Here is an 18,918-nt window from a genome sequence, read left to right as displayed (position 1 = left end):
TGGACATCTATGGATTTTGGTATTCAGGGGAGTCTTGGAATCAAACCCAGCACACCCCCTTCTATCGCATTTTTAATACGCCTGGAAATCATTATTTGTTCTCCTAAAAAAACCAGTCATACATATTTTACTACCTCTTTTAAACAATCACTACTTCCTCTGAAATTTACTTCATGGTTGACCTGTTATAATTTCCAGTTGAATTCCACTGATTTTTCTCCCCTTTGATCCTTTCAGCCTCTGGAATTTCCTTATAAATTCCACAGAAAGGGCTTTTACAGAAAACTTTTGTCTAATATGAGCCACCCTCCTCCAGACTGTTTTTCTTCCATCTGATCCTTAATTTTCCTTTAAATACCCCCTCATTTTCATCCCCTGCTTGGTCTCTTGCAGTCATCTCCTCCTATCACAATTTGACCAGAATGTGAGAAAAGTGTGCTCCAGAAGCTGGAAGCAGTTCTTTCCTCATGTTGTCAAAGACTTTCATGACCAGAATCACTGGGTTTTGTGAGTTTTCTGGGCTGTATGGCTATGTTGCAGAAGCATTCTTTCCTGACGTTTTGCCCACATCTATGACAGGCATCCTCAGAGGTTGAGAGGTCTGTTGGAAACTAGCTGTGATGTTTATATATCTGTGAAATGCCCATGGTAGGAAAAAGAGGCACCTGTCTCTTTGAGGCAGGTGTGAATCTTGCAATTGGCCACCTTGATTAGCATTGGATAGCCTTGCAGCTTCAAAGCCTGGCTGCTTCCTGCCTGGGGGAAATCCTCTTCTCTATCCCTACAAAACACATATTCCCCAAAATTGTATACACCCTTTAACAGCCAATAGTAGCTATGGTGATTATCTGAAGGCTAAGGAAATACATTTCTATGAAAGAATAAATGCTACAATGATGATTGAATCAGAGTTGAAAATTCCATCTTAAATTGCCATTTTATTTGAGGTGGTCAAAGTGTGCCTGATGCATGTGCATTGCTTGCCTTGTATGGAGAAGCACAGAATAGAAAACATTGTATCAAGTTTCTCTCGTCATTTTGTGACATTTCTCTAGTCTTGGCATCTTTCAGCCTGTTAAAGATGTACACTTTTGGGGGGACACCCTGTAAACTGTGATCTGGCTGCCTCTAATGCAGGTATGGGCAAACTTGGGCCCTCCTAGTGTCTTTGACTTCAATTCCCACCATTCCTAACAGCCTCAGGCCCCTTCCTTTCCCCCCTCAGTCACTTATGCGGGAAAAGGAAAGGGCCTGAGACTGTTAGGAATGGTGGGAATTGAAGTCCAAGACACCTGAAGGGCCCAAGTTTACCTATGCCTGCTCTAAGTGAACACAGCTGTAAATGGGAGTTCTGTGTGTGTGCCTTCGAGCTGCATGTCGAGTCATGGTGATTCCATGAATTTCATAGAGTTTTGAAATGCAAGGTAGTTTTGCCAGTTACCTCTTCTGAAATAGAGAATCTGGGAATCATTCCTGGTCTTCTGAGATTTTGTAAAAAGAGACGGTGGTATTGAACCAAACTTGGCACACAGAACTCCCATGACCAACAGAAAATACTGGGTTTGTGTTTTGGAGTGTTCACCTATATCCAGAGATAACAGTGGACCCAAACAATGATTGATCTGGACCAAACTCTACGCGCATACTCAATATGCCCAAATGTGAACACTGGTAGAGTTTGGGGAAACAGACCTTGACATTTGGGAGTTATAGTTGCTGGGATTTATAGTTCACCTACAATCAAAAAGCATTCTGAACTCCACCAACAATATAATTGGGCCAAACTTCCCACACAGATTCCCTATGACCAAATATATATTTGTGTTTTCTGATGGTCTTTGGCAACTCATCTGACACCCCCCCCTCGAACCCCCCCCCCCCAGGAGACCCGACCAACAGGTTGAGAAATGCTGCTCTAGGGTTAGATGGCTTAGGTTTGCAAGGTTTCCCTGGTAAAGAGAGCTCTTGTCCCATTGAACTATTATGCTCAGGATCCTCGCGCATCAAGTGGTGTCAAATGGCATTCGTTGTACAATGTGGACTACCAACGTGAGAGGCAGGAGCCAAAGGAGGGGAGAGAGAATAAGGCGGGGGGGGGGGGGAGAGAAAAGAGCGGGAAGGAAGGAGCGAAGAAGGAGGGAAGAAAGCGAGGGCTGTTTGGGGGGACGTTCCCCCGCCTCCTTCGACGCCCTTCTTCCTCCTTGTTTCTCAACGAGCAGAGAGAAACTGGGCAAAACCCGCGTCCCGCCAAAAAGGGGTTGGTTTTGAAGAACTGATGGGGAGAAGAAGGGTTCAGGAGTTGTCGAAGGTGGAACCAACCTGGACCCGACATATTATTTGAGAACACAGAAATGTTGGACCGCTCTAACAACCACCATGCCAGACTACACAGAGAAGCTATTTGAAATCCACAAGCATGGGGACAAAGGAGGAAACCATGAAAATGGACAAAATTTGGCTACCACCAGTATTTTAAAAAACTCTATAATTAGGACAATAACTAAAGAGCAATACTCTAAAAACAGGGGAATTCCAGACAGGAAACAATCAAGGCCAATTTTTAAAGTGTGTGTGTGTGTGTGTGTGTGTCAGGAGCGACTTGAGAAACTACAAATCGTTTCTGGTGTAGGAGAATTGGCCGTCTGCAAGGATGTTGCCCAGGAGATGTCTGGATGTTTTGATGTTACCATCCTTGTGGGAGTCTTCTCTCATACCCCCACATGGGAAGCTGGGGTTGACAGAGGGAGCTCATCCGCACTCTCCAACCAAGATGGCACAAGAGTTTAACCCATCGTGCCATTGGGGGCTCCAAGGCCAGCTAACATCTCCCAACAAAAGAGTCCCCCAGGCAGTAACCAGCCAGGCTTTGAAGCTGCAAGGCCATTAAATGACCCCTTCCCCCAGCACCAACTGCCGCTCTGGGCCAGTGTGAAGGGGGGGGGGGGGCAGGGGACAGTTCCACCTTGTCTCCTGTGCTATGCTAATTATATATATATATATATATATATATATATATATATATAATCTAATACAATATAATACTACTACTAATATATATATATATATATATATATATATATATATATATATTACATGTAATATTACTAGTAATGTTACAATATAATGATATAGTACAATATAGTAATATATAATACTGATATTGTACTATGCTAATAATATAATGTATTGTATATATGGGGCCCCCGGTGGCGCAGTGGGTTAAAGCACTGAGCTGCTGAGCTTGTTGATCGAAAGGTCGCAGGTTCGATTCCGGGGAGCGGCGTGAGCTTCCGCTGTGAGTCCTAGCTTCTGCCAACCTAGCAGTTCGAAAACATGCAAATGTGAGTAGATCAATAGGTACCGCTCAGGCGGTAAGGTAACGGCGCTCCATGCAGTCATGCCGGCCACATGACCTTGGAGGTGTCTATGGACAACGCTGGCTCTTCGGCTTAGAAATGGAGATGAGCACCACACCCCAGAGTCCGACATGACTGGACTTAATGTCAGGGGACTACCTTTACCTTTACCTTATGTGTGTGTATATATATATACACACACATATCTTGTAAGCCGCTCTGAGTCCCCTTCGAGGTGAGAAGGGCGGCATATAAATGTCATAAATACATAATAAATTTATAAAATGGTTGATTTCTAAATATATGGTGAAGGAAAAGATATTTGTTCAGGCCTTGGTGGTGGGGCTATGTCTTTGTAAAATGTTCACTGTTTTGTGTTTTGTTTACCACTGTAAGTTGTTATTGTATGCAAATAAAATCTTTATTTTAAAAAATAATAAATAAATAATCAAGGTGGCCAATTGCAACATCCACACTTGCCTCATACAGACCCCTCAACCTCTGAGGATGCCTGTCATAGATGGGGGGCGAAACGTCAGTAGAGAATGCTTCTGGAACATGGCCATACAGCCCGGAAAACTTCCAGCAAGCCACCTTCAGGAGTGCTGCGCGTGGCCCTAAAGTGGGCTGGACTGGTGCTCTCTCCCAACTCTTAGAGGACTATTCTACATATAGATGATGGGCTAAAAGGGAAGCGGACTTTCCAGGAAGGAAGGAAGGAGGTGCTTTTTTTTTCCCGTCCCTCCTCGTCCGCCTCCACCTCGAGCTCAATGGATTAGCGCGGATTGAGAGTTTGCCTCAAAGCCGGGGGCGTTGAGGGGAAGAGGCGCGTGCCGCTGTCGGGAGCGCGCGCGCCCTCTTTCTCTGCCTCTTTCGCCTTTTCCAAAGAGAGAGAAGAGAGAAGGGGGGGGGGGGGGGCGGATTCGCGCGCCTCTGAAAGGAAGGGAGGGGAAGTGCGCAGGCGCGACGCCCGCCCGTCTGCTGCTGCTGCTGCTGCTGCTCCCGCTCTTGCCGCCGCTTCCTCCTCCTCCTCCACCGGAGTCTGCCTTCTCCTCTCCTCGCCCGCAGCCCGGGCTTCCCGTCTCCGCTCAGTTGCCGGCGAGTTGATGGCAGCGCCGGAGGAGAGCGCCTTGCCTCGGGAAGCGGAGCCCAAAATGTGCCGTCCCGAGGAGGAGGAGGAAGAAGAAGACGAAGAGGCAGGCAGCGGCTGCCCGGAGAGGGACGAGCGCCAGGAGGAGCAGCAGCGTCGCCGCCGTCGTCGCGCGGGCCCTTCGTCGTCGGTGGCCACTCAGCAGCAGCAGCGGCGGAGGCAGCGGCTCTCCTGACCGGCCTCCCCGCCTCCTCCTCCTCCTCCTTCGCCTCCTCCTCCTCCTCCTCCCCCCTCCTCCTTCTTCCTCCCGCGAAGCATGTCCGCCAAGCCCAAGGGGACCCCCACCACCTCCTCGTCGGCCACCTCCTCGTCCGTCTCCTCTCCCGCCGAAGGGGCGCCGGCCGCCTCCAAAGCCAAGGTCAAGGAGCAGATCAAGACCATCGTGGACGATTTGGAATTAGTCCTGGGGGACCTGAAGGACGTGGCCAAGGAGCTCAAGGAGGTGAGCGGGAACCCCCGAGGGGCGGGTGGCCGACGGGGAAAGGCAAGACGGAAAGCCCGCAAAAGCCCCTTCGCGCTGCTCGAGGAGGGAAGGAACGCGCCGCCCTCTCCCCCCCCCCTCCTCCTCCTCCTCTCGTCTGGCCCAACTCTGCGCGAAACTCTCGGGAAGGGCGTCGAGGCTGAGCAACTCGTGGCTCCCGAGGGAGGAAAGGCGCCGGCGAAGAGGGGCACACACACAGGCACACACTCCTCGCCCAAAGGCCGCCGGAAGGAGGGCAGCTGCCGCTTTTCGGGGCCTTGGGGCGACTTCGTAGGAAGAAGCCGAACTACCACCACTCCTTCCTCCTCCCTTTCTTTCGCCTTCCTTCTTCCCTTCCCTTCTCCGTTTACTTCCAAAAGCCTCCCTGTGCTCCCAGTCCTTTGGGATAGAGGAGATGGACTCGAGAGGGTTTGTTTTGGAAGGATCCCACTTCTTTCCATCCCTCTTTCCAGTCTTCTATCTTTCCTTCCTTCCTTCTACCTTGCCTTACTTCCTTCTTTCCTTCCTTCTTTCATGCCTTCCTTCTTTCCATCCATCTTTCCAGTCTTCTTTCCTTCCTTCTTTCATTCTTTCCTTACTTCCTTCTTTCATGCCTTCCTTCTTTCCATCCATCTGTCCAGTCTTCCTTCCTTCCTTCCTTCTTCCATTCCTTCCTCTCTTCCTCCCATCTTTCATTCTTTCCTTTCTCTCTTCTTTCCTTCCTTCCTTCCTTCCTTCCTTCCTTCTTTCCTTCCTTCCTTCCTTACATCTGTCTGTCCAGTCTTCTTTCCTTCCTTCCTTCCTTCCTTCCTTCCTTCTTCCATTACTTCCTTCTTTCATTCTTTCCTTTCTCTCTTCTTTCCTTCCTTCCTTCCCTCCTTCTTTCCTTCCTTCCTTCCTTCCTTCCTTCCTTCTTTACATCCATCTGTCCAGTCTTCTTCCTTCCTTCTTTCCATCCATCTTTCCAGTCATCCTTCCTTCCTTCCTTCCTTCCTTCCTTCCTTCCTTCCTTCCTTCCTTCCTTCCTTCCTTCCTTCCTTCTACCTTTCCTTCTTTCTTTCCTTGCATCTTTCTTCCGTATTTCCGCCAGCCCACCCTTCCTTTTTCCTCCCTCCCTCCCTTCCACCTTTCCTTCCATATTTCCTCCCTCTCTTCCTTCCCGCGAAAGTGGCTCGGAGGTTCTTCCAAGTGCCGCCCCTCCCTCCCTCCCTCCCTCCCTCCCTCCCTTCTTGCCCCTCTTTCGAGTTTGGGTTGTATGTCGCTTGAGGAATGTGGGGAGGAGAGAGAAGACGGGAAGGAGGAGTTGTGCCTCTCCGTCTCTTCGCGTGGAAAGACTGCGTGGGCATTTCTTCCTCGCTCCCCCCCCCCCGCTCTTCCCCTCCCCTTTCTCCCACTCTCTCGGGATCCAGATTTAGCGTTTAGTCATTGCGTTTTGACGCTTCCTTCCCTGACAGCAGCGATGGTGGCACTTAACGCCTAAGAGATGCCCCCCCTCTTCCATTCGTGTGTGTGTGTGTGTGTTTAAATCTGTTCTTTCTGTCGCGGATGTTATTTTAAGACGCTCGGGAGGGGGCGAGGAGGAAAGGTCTCGGCATGGAGCCTGTCAAACTCATTAAAGTTCCTGCGAAAGGGGGATCCCTGGCCCGGAAGGGAGGGCTTGCCTTGGGGCTCCTGGCGAGGGCGAGGGAAGCCAGAGGTCTCCTCCCAAGCTCCACTCTGTGCCTGCGGTGTGTGACGCTTTGCGAGATCCCGAGCCCTTGCATACAAAACACACCCTCAAATGCAGGAAGGATACAGGCCTGTGTGAACTGGAGGACTTTGTCAGCACCACAATCCAAGTCTAATTTTAAGCGTGCAAAGTGTGTGCCAACCGTGGCCCTTTCCCTGCTTCCTTCCAACTTCATTGTGGGCAATGGCTAGATGTCATCTTGATAGATGTTTCAAGCTTTTTAAGCCTTCCTTTTTAGTCTGACTTTTACTAGCCTTCATGGGTTCACGTTTTGCTGTGGTGGCTACAGGTTGTGCTACCATCCTTATGGAGTTTTCACAATGGAAGTAGAAGACGTCTCTGCTCAAAGAGCGTACCCAGAGGGAGATGATGATATTTGATATTTTTACCCACTACACTAGAGAGATTTAGCTATCTTCAAAGAAAGGGAGTGGAGAGCCATTTCCTCCCTTTTCTGTTGTTTAACACCCTGGATCAGATAAGTCTGAATGACAAGTGTGAATTAAGATATACTGTAGACCAGGCATGGGCAAACCTTCTAATTTGGGAGCTGCTTGGTGGGCTGGAGTGGGGCGGGCAGGCCAGGAGGGAGGGGTTTTTTCCCCAAAGCCCCTCCCTGCCCCTTCCTTGCCTTCCCCTTCTCTTTTGGAAATGATTGGATCCCGAAAGGGTTGGTCTTGGTCAGGATGAGATGGTGGACAGGAGGGAAAAAGTGTATCAATGAGACCCCGTATTGGTTATTCCTGATATAGAACCCTAGAATCCTAGCACTGGAAGAGACCCCCAAAGACCATCCAGTCCAACCCCCAACCATGCAGGAAGGCACAATCAAGACACTCCTGATAGACAACCTCTATGGAAAAGCCTCCAGAGAAGGAGACTCCACCACACTCTGAGGCAGCCTATGCCACTCGCCAGGAAGTTTTTCCTCATCTTTTCAGTTGAATTCCTTTCCCTGGTATTTGAACCCATTGCTCCCTCCCAGCAGCAGAAAGTCAGTTTTTCCTCTTCTCTTCTTCCTCCTCAATGGGACACCCTTTTACATCTTGAAACATGGTCCTCATGTTCCCTCTCTACCTTCTCCTCTCCCAGCTAAATTTTGCTCAGGAGGAAAGGAGGGTGGAAAAAGAGAAGGAAGGAAGAAAGGAAGAGAAGGGTGGGAGGGAATTGAGGGAGGGAGAGAGGAAAGAGAGAAAGAAAGGAAAGGAAGGAAGGAAAGAGAAGGAAGGAAGGATAGGATGGCGTGAGAGAGGAGGGCCTGAGAAAAGAGCCCAAGGGGCTGCATCCGGCTCCGGCCTGGGTTTTCCCATATCTGCTGTAGACCCATTGTTGATGTGGCAGGATTATGCTGCAAAAGTTAAAACCATTATATCAGTGAAACTTCTATCTTGCTGTACATGGATATGATTGGGCAGCAAAGGTGCAAGAGGTCAGGGATAGAGCTGTTACAAGTGTCAGCAGCTGCAACTTCCCTTTTGGAAAGGCAATTGCTAGAAACAGTTTGGATGGTTTTTTTCTTTTCTTTTCAGGCATGAATCACAAAAGAAATGTTGTACACCATATTTATTTGTCTCTTGTATCTTTGAAATGAATATAATGTATCCTTAGCCGGCAGCTGCTGTCAGCTCCTTTAGTTACTTTGTCCACCCGAAGCAATTGCTGTGGTGATATTGGGAAGTAGCAAAACATTGCAATTCAGTGTAACTTCTATATCCTTTTCCAAAGTTTCCTCAGATCATTGGTGTGGGTCTGCTTGTGTGGGTGCTTTGGTGGCACAACTGGTAGACAGATGGTAGGATTATGCGCTGCAAATCAAGTCCAAAGCATGTGTGCGTCCTCTCTAATCCTTCACATTACATGATAAAATTCTCCCCAATGGCTATTTCCTAATTTTGTTGGGGTTTAACAAGTTGTTTTCCCTTAAGAGGACTGAAAAGCAGTTTTTCATTTCCATAAAGTTCAGAAAATCTGCCTTAAATCTCACTCTTTTTTCACCAAACTACCCCCCCCCCCCCCAGTAATATATGCAAGCGGCTTATTTGTTATCTGAAGGCATATATTCTTCAAGCTCCCTGATGCCCATCAGATGTGCTTGATGACAATTCCTTATCAGCTCCAACTAGCATGACAAAAATCAGGGGAACAGAAATGTTAAAAAAAAAAAAGCCTGGATGGCACCGGGATGGAGAAAATTGTGTTGTGGCGTTCTCCCTTCAAGCCATTTCTAGCTTATGGTGACCCCAACACAAACTTATTACAGAGTTTTTTGGCTAGATTTTTTTCAAAGAAGATGTATCATTGAAGGCTTTCATGGCCAAAATCACTGGGTTGTTGTGATTTTTCCGGGCGGTATGGCCATGTTCCAGAAGCATTCTCTCCTGATGTTTCGCCTGCATCTATGGCAGGTATCCTCAGAGGTTGTGAGGTTCAGAGAAGGTTAGTTATTGGCTTCTTCTGGGGCTGGGACAATGGGATTTTCCAAATGCAACCATTGGGTTTCCTTATCTGAGTGAAGAGATGGATCCTGGTCTCCCAGACTCATAGTCCAACACTCAAACCTCTGTGCCATGTTCAGGGGCGGCTCAACCATTACGCAAAGTAAGCATTCCCAGTATAGTTGATTTTGCCCAGGGGCGCTCTTGAGGCGTTCTTGGGGGGAAATAGACCTTGACATATGCAAGTTGTCGTTACTGGGATGTATAGTTCACCTACAATCAAAGAGCATTCTGAACTCCACCAATGATGAACCAAATAGGGCACACAGAACTCCCACGACAAACAGAAAATATGTATCAGTGATGGGTTGGGGGGGGGGGCACCAAAATACTGTTTGCTTACCGTTGAAAATTACCTAGGGCCACCTCTGGCCATGTTTGCCGTCAAAAATTGCCTAGAGAAATAGTATTCATTTAAAATTTTGGATGGGTTTCCGGTTCTACACTTGCCTGCATACTGTTTCGTCTCTAGAAACAATATTTTAAGATTGTTGGGGTTTTTTTTTTTTTTTGCCATCACTGAGCCAAGATACTTTTGAGTTTCTGATTATTCACTCTTAAAATCTAGGCACGATTTCTATAAGGAAAAATCACATGTTGTCATTTGCTGTGATTTTGTTTTAGGTAAGCAAGCTTGTTTATAGCCATTGACTGAACAACTGATGAAAAAGCAATAAAGCTTTTCCTGCCTGTAGCTGTAATAGTTTTCATGGAATATACTCTAAGCCTGTCAGAAAGCTAGAACTTGTAATTACAACTTTATGTACCTAAAATAACCATTTTAAAATACTGGGTTCTTTGAAAACACTGTTCATTAACACACAGTTCATCTGTTTTCATCAAATGGGTGAATATGTTTTCTTTGAAACCCTAGAATCATTGAGTTGGAAGAGGCCTCATGGGCCACCTAGTCCAACCCCCTGCCAAGAAGCAGGAAAATCACATTCAAAGCACCCCCAACAGATGGACATCCAGCCTCTGTTTAAAAGCCTCCAAAGAAGGAGCTTCCACCACACTCCAGGGCAGAGAGTTCCACTGAGGAACAGCTCTCATAGTCAGGAATTTCTTCCTCATGTTCAGGTGGGATCTCCTTTCCTGCAATTTAAATCCATTGCTCTGCGTCCTAGTCACCAGGGCAGCAGAAAGCAAGCTTGCTCCCTCTTCCCTGTGACTTCCTCTCACATATTTATACATGGCCATCATGTCTCTCTCAGCCTTCTCTTCTTCAGGCTAAACATGCCCAGCTCTTTAAGCCTCTCCTCATAGGGCTTGTTCTCCTGGCCCTTGATCATTTTAGTCGCTCTCCTCTGGACACCTTCCAGCTTGTCAATATCTCCCTTCAATTGTGGATCCCAGAATTGGACACAGTATTCCAGGTGTGGTCTGACCAAGGCAGAATAGTGGGGTAGTATGACTTCCCTGGATTTAGACACCAAACTCCTATTTATGCAGGCCAAAACCCCATTGGCTTTTTGTTGCTGCTGCATGACATTGTTGGCTCATGTTTAACTTGTTGTCCACGAGGACTCCAAGATCTTTTTCACATGTTCTGCTGTTGTGTGAAAAAGATCTTGGGAGTCCTCATGGACAACTTTTTTTTTGCTACCTCATGACCAAGTGTAGCTTCAAGTATGGCATGGCTTCAAGTGTCTGGCTTTTAAAAAGCTGCAACTCCACCACCCTTCTTTGACACCATTATGGATTTAACTACTAGAATGTGTTTGTTTTTTTTACTGCGTGTTTTATATGTGTGTTTAATTTTTCTTCCATGAAATCCAGGCAATGCATATAGGGTGGACAGATAGTTGCCACATCCAGACAGTTTAGCTGTAATGCTACATAATGTGTCTCCAGACAACCCCTCTGAAAGTTGTATGCATGTCTTTCTGAAATACCCTTTCCTGGTGTTTGTTTTTTAAAATAAAAGACCAAGGGTTGGTCAAAGGTACTGCTCTCGATCCAGTGATGTTCCCTTTTACATAAGAGACATCTGCATCAGTCTGAAAACTCAGCCATTGTAAATTCATCAAATAAAATATCCCCTCTACCTAAATATTGTTAACTTTAAAAGATGTTAGAAAAGTTGTTTTTAAAGCAGTCAAAAAATTCAGTTAAAATGATGACTGTTCTGTCTATTGTCAGTCTGATATCTGTGAAATGCTTCAGATAAAGTAGTACTTTTCCACTATATTGGTCTGTTAATAGTACCTTGGTACAGGTATACTAAGCCACCTGGTGGCTCAGTGGGTTAAAGCACCGAGCTGCTGAACTTGCTGACAGAAAGGTTGGTGGTTCGAATCCGGGGAGCACTATGAGCACCTGCTGTTAGGCCCAGCTTCTGCCAATCTAGCAGTTCGAAAACATGCAAATCTGAATAGATCAATAGGTACTGCTTCTGCGAGAAAGTAACGGCACTACATGCAATCATGCAGACCTTTGAGGTGTCTATGGACAACGCCAGCTCTTCAGCCTAGAAATGGAGATGAGCACTACCCCACAGAGTAGGACACAACTAGACTTAATGTCAGGGGAAACCTTTACCTTTACATACCTGGTAAGTTAGTGACTATAAGAAAACCCTTATTTGTTCTGATTGTATAGTAAAGGTAAAGGTAAAGGTTTTCCCTTGACATTAAGTCCAGTCGATTGTATAGTAGATACTTATCGACAAAAATGTTATTAAAATGTTAGAATAATGGAGAGGCTTTAAGATAGCTTTGCTGTTTTGGAATTTTGCTCTTAAATAGCTTTGCTGTTTGTTTATTTCAATGTGGCATAATGCACTTCTTTTGATCTCATGAACTTCAAAGGCTCATGCTATGTAAGTCTAAGGTTTTTTTTCCTGTCTTGAAAATAACTTCCTAATACTGTATTTGCATATTCACTGGTCAGTATGTTGACGTTCTGAATGTTGGGTTGGATCTAGAGTTAGTCATACTTCTATTTATGATCATAAAATCACCCCATCATGCATGGCTACTTTCCCCAAGCCAGTGATGTCCATGTGTCTTGGACTACAGTTCACATTATCCTTGACCACTGACCATCCTGACTTGTTCTGTTGCGAATTTTTAACCAAAAACCTTGAAAAACACCAGGTTGTGCAAACATAGATTAAGCTAAGCCTTGGGTTTATGTATTTCAGTTTCAAAAATTGGCCTTGCATGGCCTTTTTTATCATCTGTAAAATTTAGAGACAAGGATATTTTAACATGAGCTTTTGAAACCAAAACTATGACACAGGCGACTCTTGTGTTAATATATATTTTTATTTTTTTTAAATTGGACAGAATATCAAAGATATACATTAGTATACTAAAAGTGTTGGCAGGCTGTAACAGTAGCACTTTGGTTACGTGGGTGAGCTATTTTTGTGTTGGATATCCTAACTTTTGAGAGGATTATGCTGTCAGGAATATAGTGTTCACAACAGTCCAGCTTTTATGTGAGGATTAATAGGACTCTGTATGGAAAACTTCTTCCACAGGTCTTTGTATTGATGGCCCATGAATTAAGTAGGGGTGGGTTGGGGAGACTCAGCTTGTCACTGTTAGGCGAGGCATGCTTTCTGCTCAGATCATAAAAAACCGGCTTGTCTCCAGGGCTGCAAAAACAGTGCATGTAGGCCAGGGCAGGGAGCCCCAGATCTAGACATGCAAAGAGTAGGATAGAATAGCAATGAACTAAAAAAAGTGAACCTGAATGGAAGAGGTAGGTGTAGCAATGTCTCGCTTTGTTTTGTCCTGTTTATTTAACTCATCAAAAGGCACAAAAGAAATCATACTAGTTTTCAAAGTCTACTTGTTTCTTCATCAGGCAAAGATGGTTAAAGAATGTGTTGACAAAGGTTTCATGGCCAGAATCACTGGGTTGCAGTGAGTTTTCCGGGCTGTATGGCCATGTTCCAGAAGCATTCTCTTCTGACGTTTCACCCACATCTATGGCAGGCATCCGCAGAGGTTGTGAGGTCTGTTGGAAACTAGGCAAGTGAGGGTTATATATCTGTGGAATGCCCAGGGTGGGAGAAAGAACTCTTGTCTGCTTGAGGCAAGTTTGAATGTTTCAATTGACCACGTTGATTAGCATTGAATGGCCTTGCAGCTTCAAAGCCTGGTTGCTTCCCCATGGGAATCCTTTGTTGGGAGGTGTCAGCTGGTTCTGATGGTTAAAGATATTACACAGAGAAAGAAAAGTGGAATAGGTCTTCATGTTGTTTGAAATATTGCTATAAGGACCATACAAGGTATGAGGACCAAAGAGAGTTGCTTTAAAAAGTAGGGAGAAACAAGAAGTTGAGATTGGGGGGAAGGCGTGGTTGTGAAGATGCTATGGGCTTGTTGTATTCGCTAAAATCTAGCATAGAAAGATTAGAAACCTATCTTAAACTGTGTTGATCTACGAAGATGCCATGAATAGGGCATGCGACACTTATTGGGCTTACTTTTTCTTTTCTCTCTGTTGACATTTGGTATATGCTTTAAAAGAAAATGCAAAACTGCTATTGAGAGGAATAAGTTCCAACTATGGCCTTCCTGGTGTCATATTTCTCACTTAAGTATAGCTCCAACAAGATGTGCTTGAGACTCCTGATCACGTTACCATTCCGTTAATTTAAAGGAACTGAAACCCACATAGCAATCAGTTCTCTATCTTGAACACACCCAAATATCACCATATGTCCCTGAACACTTACCTTACCCATCTGGCTAATGCTAAAGTTGACAATACTTGTTTAAATGGAAGAAAGATCTGACTCAGGACGAGGCATTTAATTTATCACAATTACTAACATTTTTAGTCGAGAGTAAATCCCACTGATTGAAAATATCATAATTCCCAATCTTTGTGTTCTATCCTAATGTTTGATCACTTGAAAAATAAAATAGACTTTACTAGGATAATTTTAAAGGCATCCCTTCATATTTTTATGCATCATGTCACTATTGTATTTCAGGAATGTCCCTTCTTTATTTTTTGGGCTGATGTTCATTGCAATTGGACAGATGTTTCTGTTTTCTTTCAAATTTATTGTTTTCCTACAATTTTCCCTCCTAAAGAATACATTAGGTGTCCTTGTAAAGTAGAAACATATGTCTAGTAAATAATTCTGAAAATCATTAGATGGTACCTACTTGTGAATATGCATAGGAAGAAAAATTTCCTTATTAGGATTCTCCAATTGCATTGTCTCACAGCAGAGAAGCAATCTGACATCTTTTAAATTGGGTTATTTGATTACGATGGCAGCATGTGGCACGCTTATAGTAAAATATCAGGAAGGATTTCTGCAAAATCACAGGAATGCAAAATGAGTTGTGAAGCTTATGGAACTAATATAGTCATGTTAATTTAGTGACTTTTGGATACAGGTCAAGTTGCAACTCAGGTAGTAAACCACTGTCTGGACCAGACCAATTTGGGCTGAAAGTGGGGACTGGCATGGTTGACCATTCTGCAAGATAGAAAATTAAACCTATGGAAAAGGATTCTATGGACCTTGCAGTCTTTCAGTCCTTAGGGCACTTGATGTCACACGTAAAGTTTTAGGAAGTATTCTGGAAAAAAAACCCTAAAGATGCGATTAAGTGAGACAAATTAGAATATGGGGTGTTTTTAAAATCTAAACTTGTGTCCAGGTCAAGAAAACAGAAAAACATTCAGCACAGCTTACTAATTTACCCTATATACTCATGTGTAAGCCAATTTCATATATAAATCAAGGGTAGATTTAAGTGCCAAAAGTATGGATTTTGATATGGCTCATGGTTAGGTCAAGGGTCAGTCTGCAAAGAGGGGAAAGCACCAACCTGACTCAGGATACTAGCTAGTTGTAACCTCCAGCATTTCCCCAGCCAGGCATTCAGAAAGGTCAGAAGTAGTGCCATGGCGGAGAGAGTAGAAAGGGCCAGTGATTTTTTTTAGGTTATCCCATAATGGATTAAGCTCTTGCCTTTCACCACTCTACTCAAAGAAGGGGATGGTTCCCTTTTTGATGAGAATTAAGATACAATAACATTGACCTGTAGATAAATAAACCCAGGGTTTTTGAGTTCATTGTTTTACTAATTTTTCTAGCCCGATCCATGAGTATATACTAGGTCAGTACAATTGTGTATAAAGTAATCTTAGAATCTCATTCTCTCCCTTCACCTCCTTATCAATGTATGTACATCCAACCTTTTTCTACTACTGGGATTTAAAGCATCTTGTAGAAATTAAAACAAATACAGATAAATTTATGTATGGAAACATACACAATGTTACATTTTAAATACAATTACAATATTCATAGTAATAAAACCACTTTTAAAAGAAATCAGGTAAAGGACAAAAGAAAAAAGTCAGCAAAACAGCATACCATTAAAAGCTCCTTGAAGTCAGTTCTTAAAAGCTTGTAAGAAAAGTTTTCACTTGCTGACAGAAGCACAGCAAGTAGAGAGCTGTCCTAGCCTAGCTAGGGAAAAATTACAAAATCTAGGGCGCAGCCATTAAGAAGATCCTCTCTTGTGTTATCACTAACCATGAATGGGAAGTTGGTGTGACTGAGGCTATCTGATACAGTAGTTCAGATAGCTTGGACTGTATAGCGCTTGATAGGTCACAATCAGAACATTGAATTGTGCTTTGAAATGAAGATGTTGTAACAGGAGAGTTGTATGCATCCTGTGGAAAGCCACAGTTAACAACCTGGCTGCAGCTCTTTGGGCCAATTGAAGTTTCTGAGCATTTTTCAAAGACAGGTTCATATAAGAAACCTAACTACTGTAAAGCAATTCCCATGAATCCTATCCCAGCAAGGTGGCCCAGAAGGATCCCGGGGTTTGTGGTATTGAAAGTTAATTAGAGGTTCATTAGAGTCTACAAGAACTCACTCTGCCAGTGCTGTCCAGCAGGGCTTTGTTCACCCACCAAGGCCATTAAAGCCTTTGTTACTGGTATTGAAGCCTTGGTGGGTAATAGGAAGCTACTTACTTGTCTTTCAGGGTTTCTTGCGAGGAACATGATGGACAGATGCAAAACAGATAGGGTTCCCAGATATTTTATGGATGCTTGAAATTTTGGGACATCCTAGCAATATATCGTCTTCAGGGTAAAGAGTGAAGGTCAGTTGAGGAGGGCTGGTTGAGTTGTATGTGGATTGTCATTAATAGTAGCTCTTAAATGTCATAATGGGCTTCTCTAATTAAATATGTGCAAAGTAAAAGACGTAGAGAATTCTCTCCAAGATCATGTGAGCCATGTCTATAGAGTGATCAAGCAGGGTCACTTGGAAGGATCATTGGCATGACAGTGCTGCTCAGATATTTGTATGATGCTATGTGGAGCTAAACTTCAGTGCACCCTCATCCAAAAGCCATTGAGCAAGAAGAAGTAGGTTATACTGCATATTAGACTATGAATAACTGAAGAAGGTTCTGTAACAGTCTGAACAAATGTGAATTCAGAGCTCCTCTGACTTGAAGCCGAGTATTTACTGAACATGTTTACAAAGCCCTCTTCAGGTTTGTGTACTAGAAATAGGAAAGTCAGACTTACTTGCAGGTGTATTTTAGGATAGCAATTACATATTCACCCACATCTCCATCCTAATATTGACCTTATATATAGCTGAATATGCTGAATAGGGCTTCTTTGTATCTGAGTCTGAATCGATGTCTGTGAAAGTAGATGTATTTTTTAACAGCCACAATGGTATTGCCATTGATGTGTAGACACAGATATTTCATTCAAGCATTTGCTTGGAGTTTGCTTGATTTCTCACAGTTTAGAGAAATCTCTGTGGTATTGCTGTGTGGTTTTTAGAAAGTGATTAAATGGTCCAAGGTTCTGTCTATACAGAGTTAAATGTCTTACCTTGTAGAGCTTCACTTTAGGTTTGACGTTAGAGGGACCATTGGTCAAAATTCCATGGAACCATTCTGTATTTTAAAATCCCCAAGTACAAAGATGATAAACATGAAGCCATTTTTACTAGTACATATGATATGCTTACTTTCACAGACATTCCTTGCATAGTATATCTAGTAAGTAGTTCCTTTTGTATAGTGTACAAGTATGAAATGTGGAACTCAACTTGCACTTCTAACTAGGGAATAGGATGATGATTTTACATTATCTTCAGTTCTCAGTGCAATTCTCTTGTTTTAAGCATAAACCCAATAGAGCTCAGTTCATGATCATAATATAGAGGTTTTCAGCTTAAAGTATATCTTCAATCTTCTTAAGTTTCAGGACAGTGGTTAATACTTGCTAAATCAACAACTTTCCTCATGTAATTTTTTGTACTTGCGTAAATTGAATACAGACTTTATCAAATATTTCAAAAATATGAGCTTGTGATTAACACAGAATTAGTGAATCAATACTTGATTCACTAATTAGTGAATCAATACTTGATTCACTAATTAGTGAATCAATACTTGAGTTTTCTCAATAGTAATATTGTAATTCTAGGATGTATCTAGGATATTGTTTTTTGCCATTACCAGTTACAAGGCTTTATTTTCTGTTAATGTCATGTATATGTTTTCTTCACTTGATTGCACTGGAGAATTTTTTTTTTTTTGCATCATATCACATGCTAAACATTATGTGGATATAAAACCTTGTCAGCCAGAATAAATTCTCTAATGTTATTTATGAAGCATTTGCATATATTTTAGTAAGAAAATGAATATTCTTTAGCTTGTTATCAATAAGAAACAGACAGGTAGTTGTTGCCAATAATCTTTAGAAATCAATCCAAACTGGAAAATATCTATATAATATGGTATGCAAGGAAAATAATGGCTAGTATTCATAATTACTTTGGCCTCATTCAAGTGTTGCATACACTAGCAATTTGTTCAGTTGACTGCCTGCCATTAAACTTGTGGTTTCTGTGCATCACTGAATTTTCCATTTGTACCTCAAACGTCCTCTGTTTTGATTGATTTAGTGAATGGTTTCCTGTGTCTTAAACCATTGAGTATTTCACTTCAGTAAAGATTTTAAGCTAGAAATGCAGATATTAGATGAAGTTCAGGAACAGAAATATATTCATTCATATGGGAAGAGACATGGATATGTTGCCTCAGGTATGCATGTAGATTGACAAAATAAGAGAGCTTATGTGGACCATAATAATGGACCCAAATAAATAAAAAATATTGGGTGGAAGATCTCAAAGTATGTTTTCAAAGGCAACATTTAAATTGCACATGGGAGCATTTAGAGATCATAGATGTTGTTCTTTGTTGGTATAGCTGCATGTTCTTCTTCTGTTGCCATCAGCTGCAGAGTCATGTTCTTTAGAGGTTTTGTGCCCACTTTTTCCCTTCTATGTTTAGAATGCCTACTGGAATAAGAATTGACATCACTTTTTTTTACTTTCTCTCTTTTTTAAAAAGATCAATTCTTCACAGCTTGTTTATGTAGGAATTAAAAAAAAAACATGTCATTGGAGGAGGGCAAATGTGGTCCCTGTCTTCCAGGCCCGTAGCCAGGATTTCGTTTCGGGGGGGGGGGGGGCTGAATTTTTCTCAGGGGGGTTTCGGGGGGGGGGGCTGAGTCTGAGTGAAAGAGGGTCTAGCCTAGCAAACCTTTTGAATCATTACCCCAATACCCCCATGCATATGGGATATATTGAGTATGGTGATCAGATCATGATATGAATAAACGTAACAGCTTAAATAATGCACCAGTAAGGCCTTTTCGCGAACCACCATGAGAATTTCGGGGGGGGGGGG

At 43.3% G+C, this 18,918-nt stretch overlaps 1 protein-coding gene across 5 annotated transcripts in view; it reads left to right on the top strand.

Moving 5' to 3' along the window:
• The first annotated feature begins 4,312 nt into the window (after nucleotides 1–4,312).
• The window catches only part of PRR16 (proline rich 16), a 130,285-nt gene continuing 115,679 nt past the window's right edge, over nucleotides 4,313–18,918 (top strand). For all 5 annotated transcript variants that reach the window (XR_009630623.2, XR_009630624.2, XR_009630621.2 and 2 more), the window contains exon 1: nucleotides 4,313–4,948. Coding sequence is in view for 1 of the 5 variants with exons in the window: in XM_060761951.2 (XP_060617934.2) it covers nucleotides 4,763–4,948 (186 nt within the window). In the remaining 4 variants the exon portion in view is untranslated. The remainder of the gene's footprint in view (nucleotides 4,949–18,918) is intronic.

The sequence above is a fragment of the Anolis sagrei genome, chromosome 2, assembly GCF_037176765.1.
Source record: "Anolis sagrei isolate rAnoSag1 chromosome 2, rAnoSag1.mat, whole genome shotgun sequence".
NCBI classification, from domain to species: Eukaryota; Metazoa; Chordata; class Lepidosauria; order Squamata; family Dactyloidae; genus Anolis; species Anolis sagrei.
Note: the sequence above shows the minus strand (reverse complement) of the source record. Positions and strands in the feature narration are given on the sequence as shown.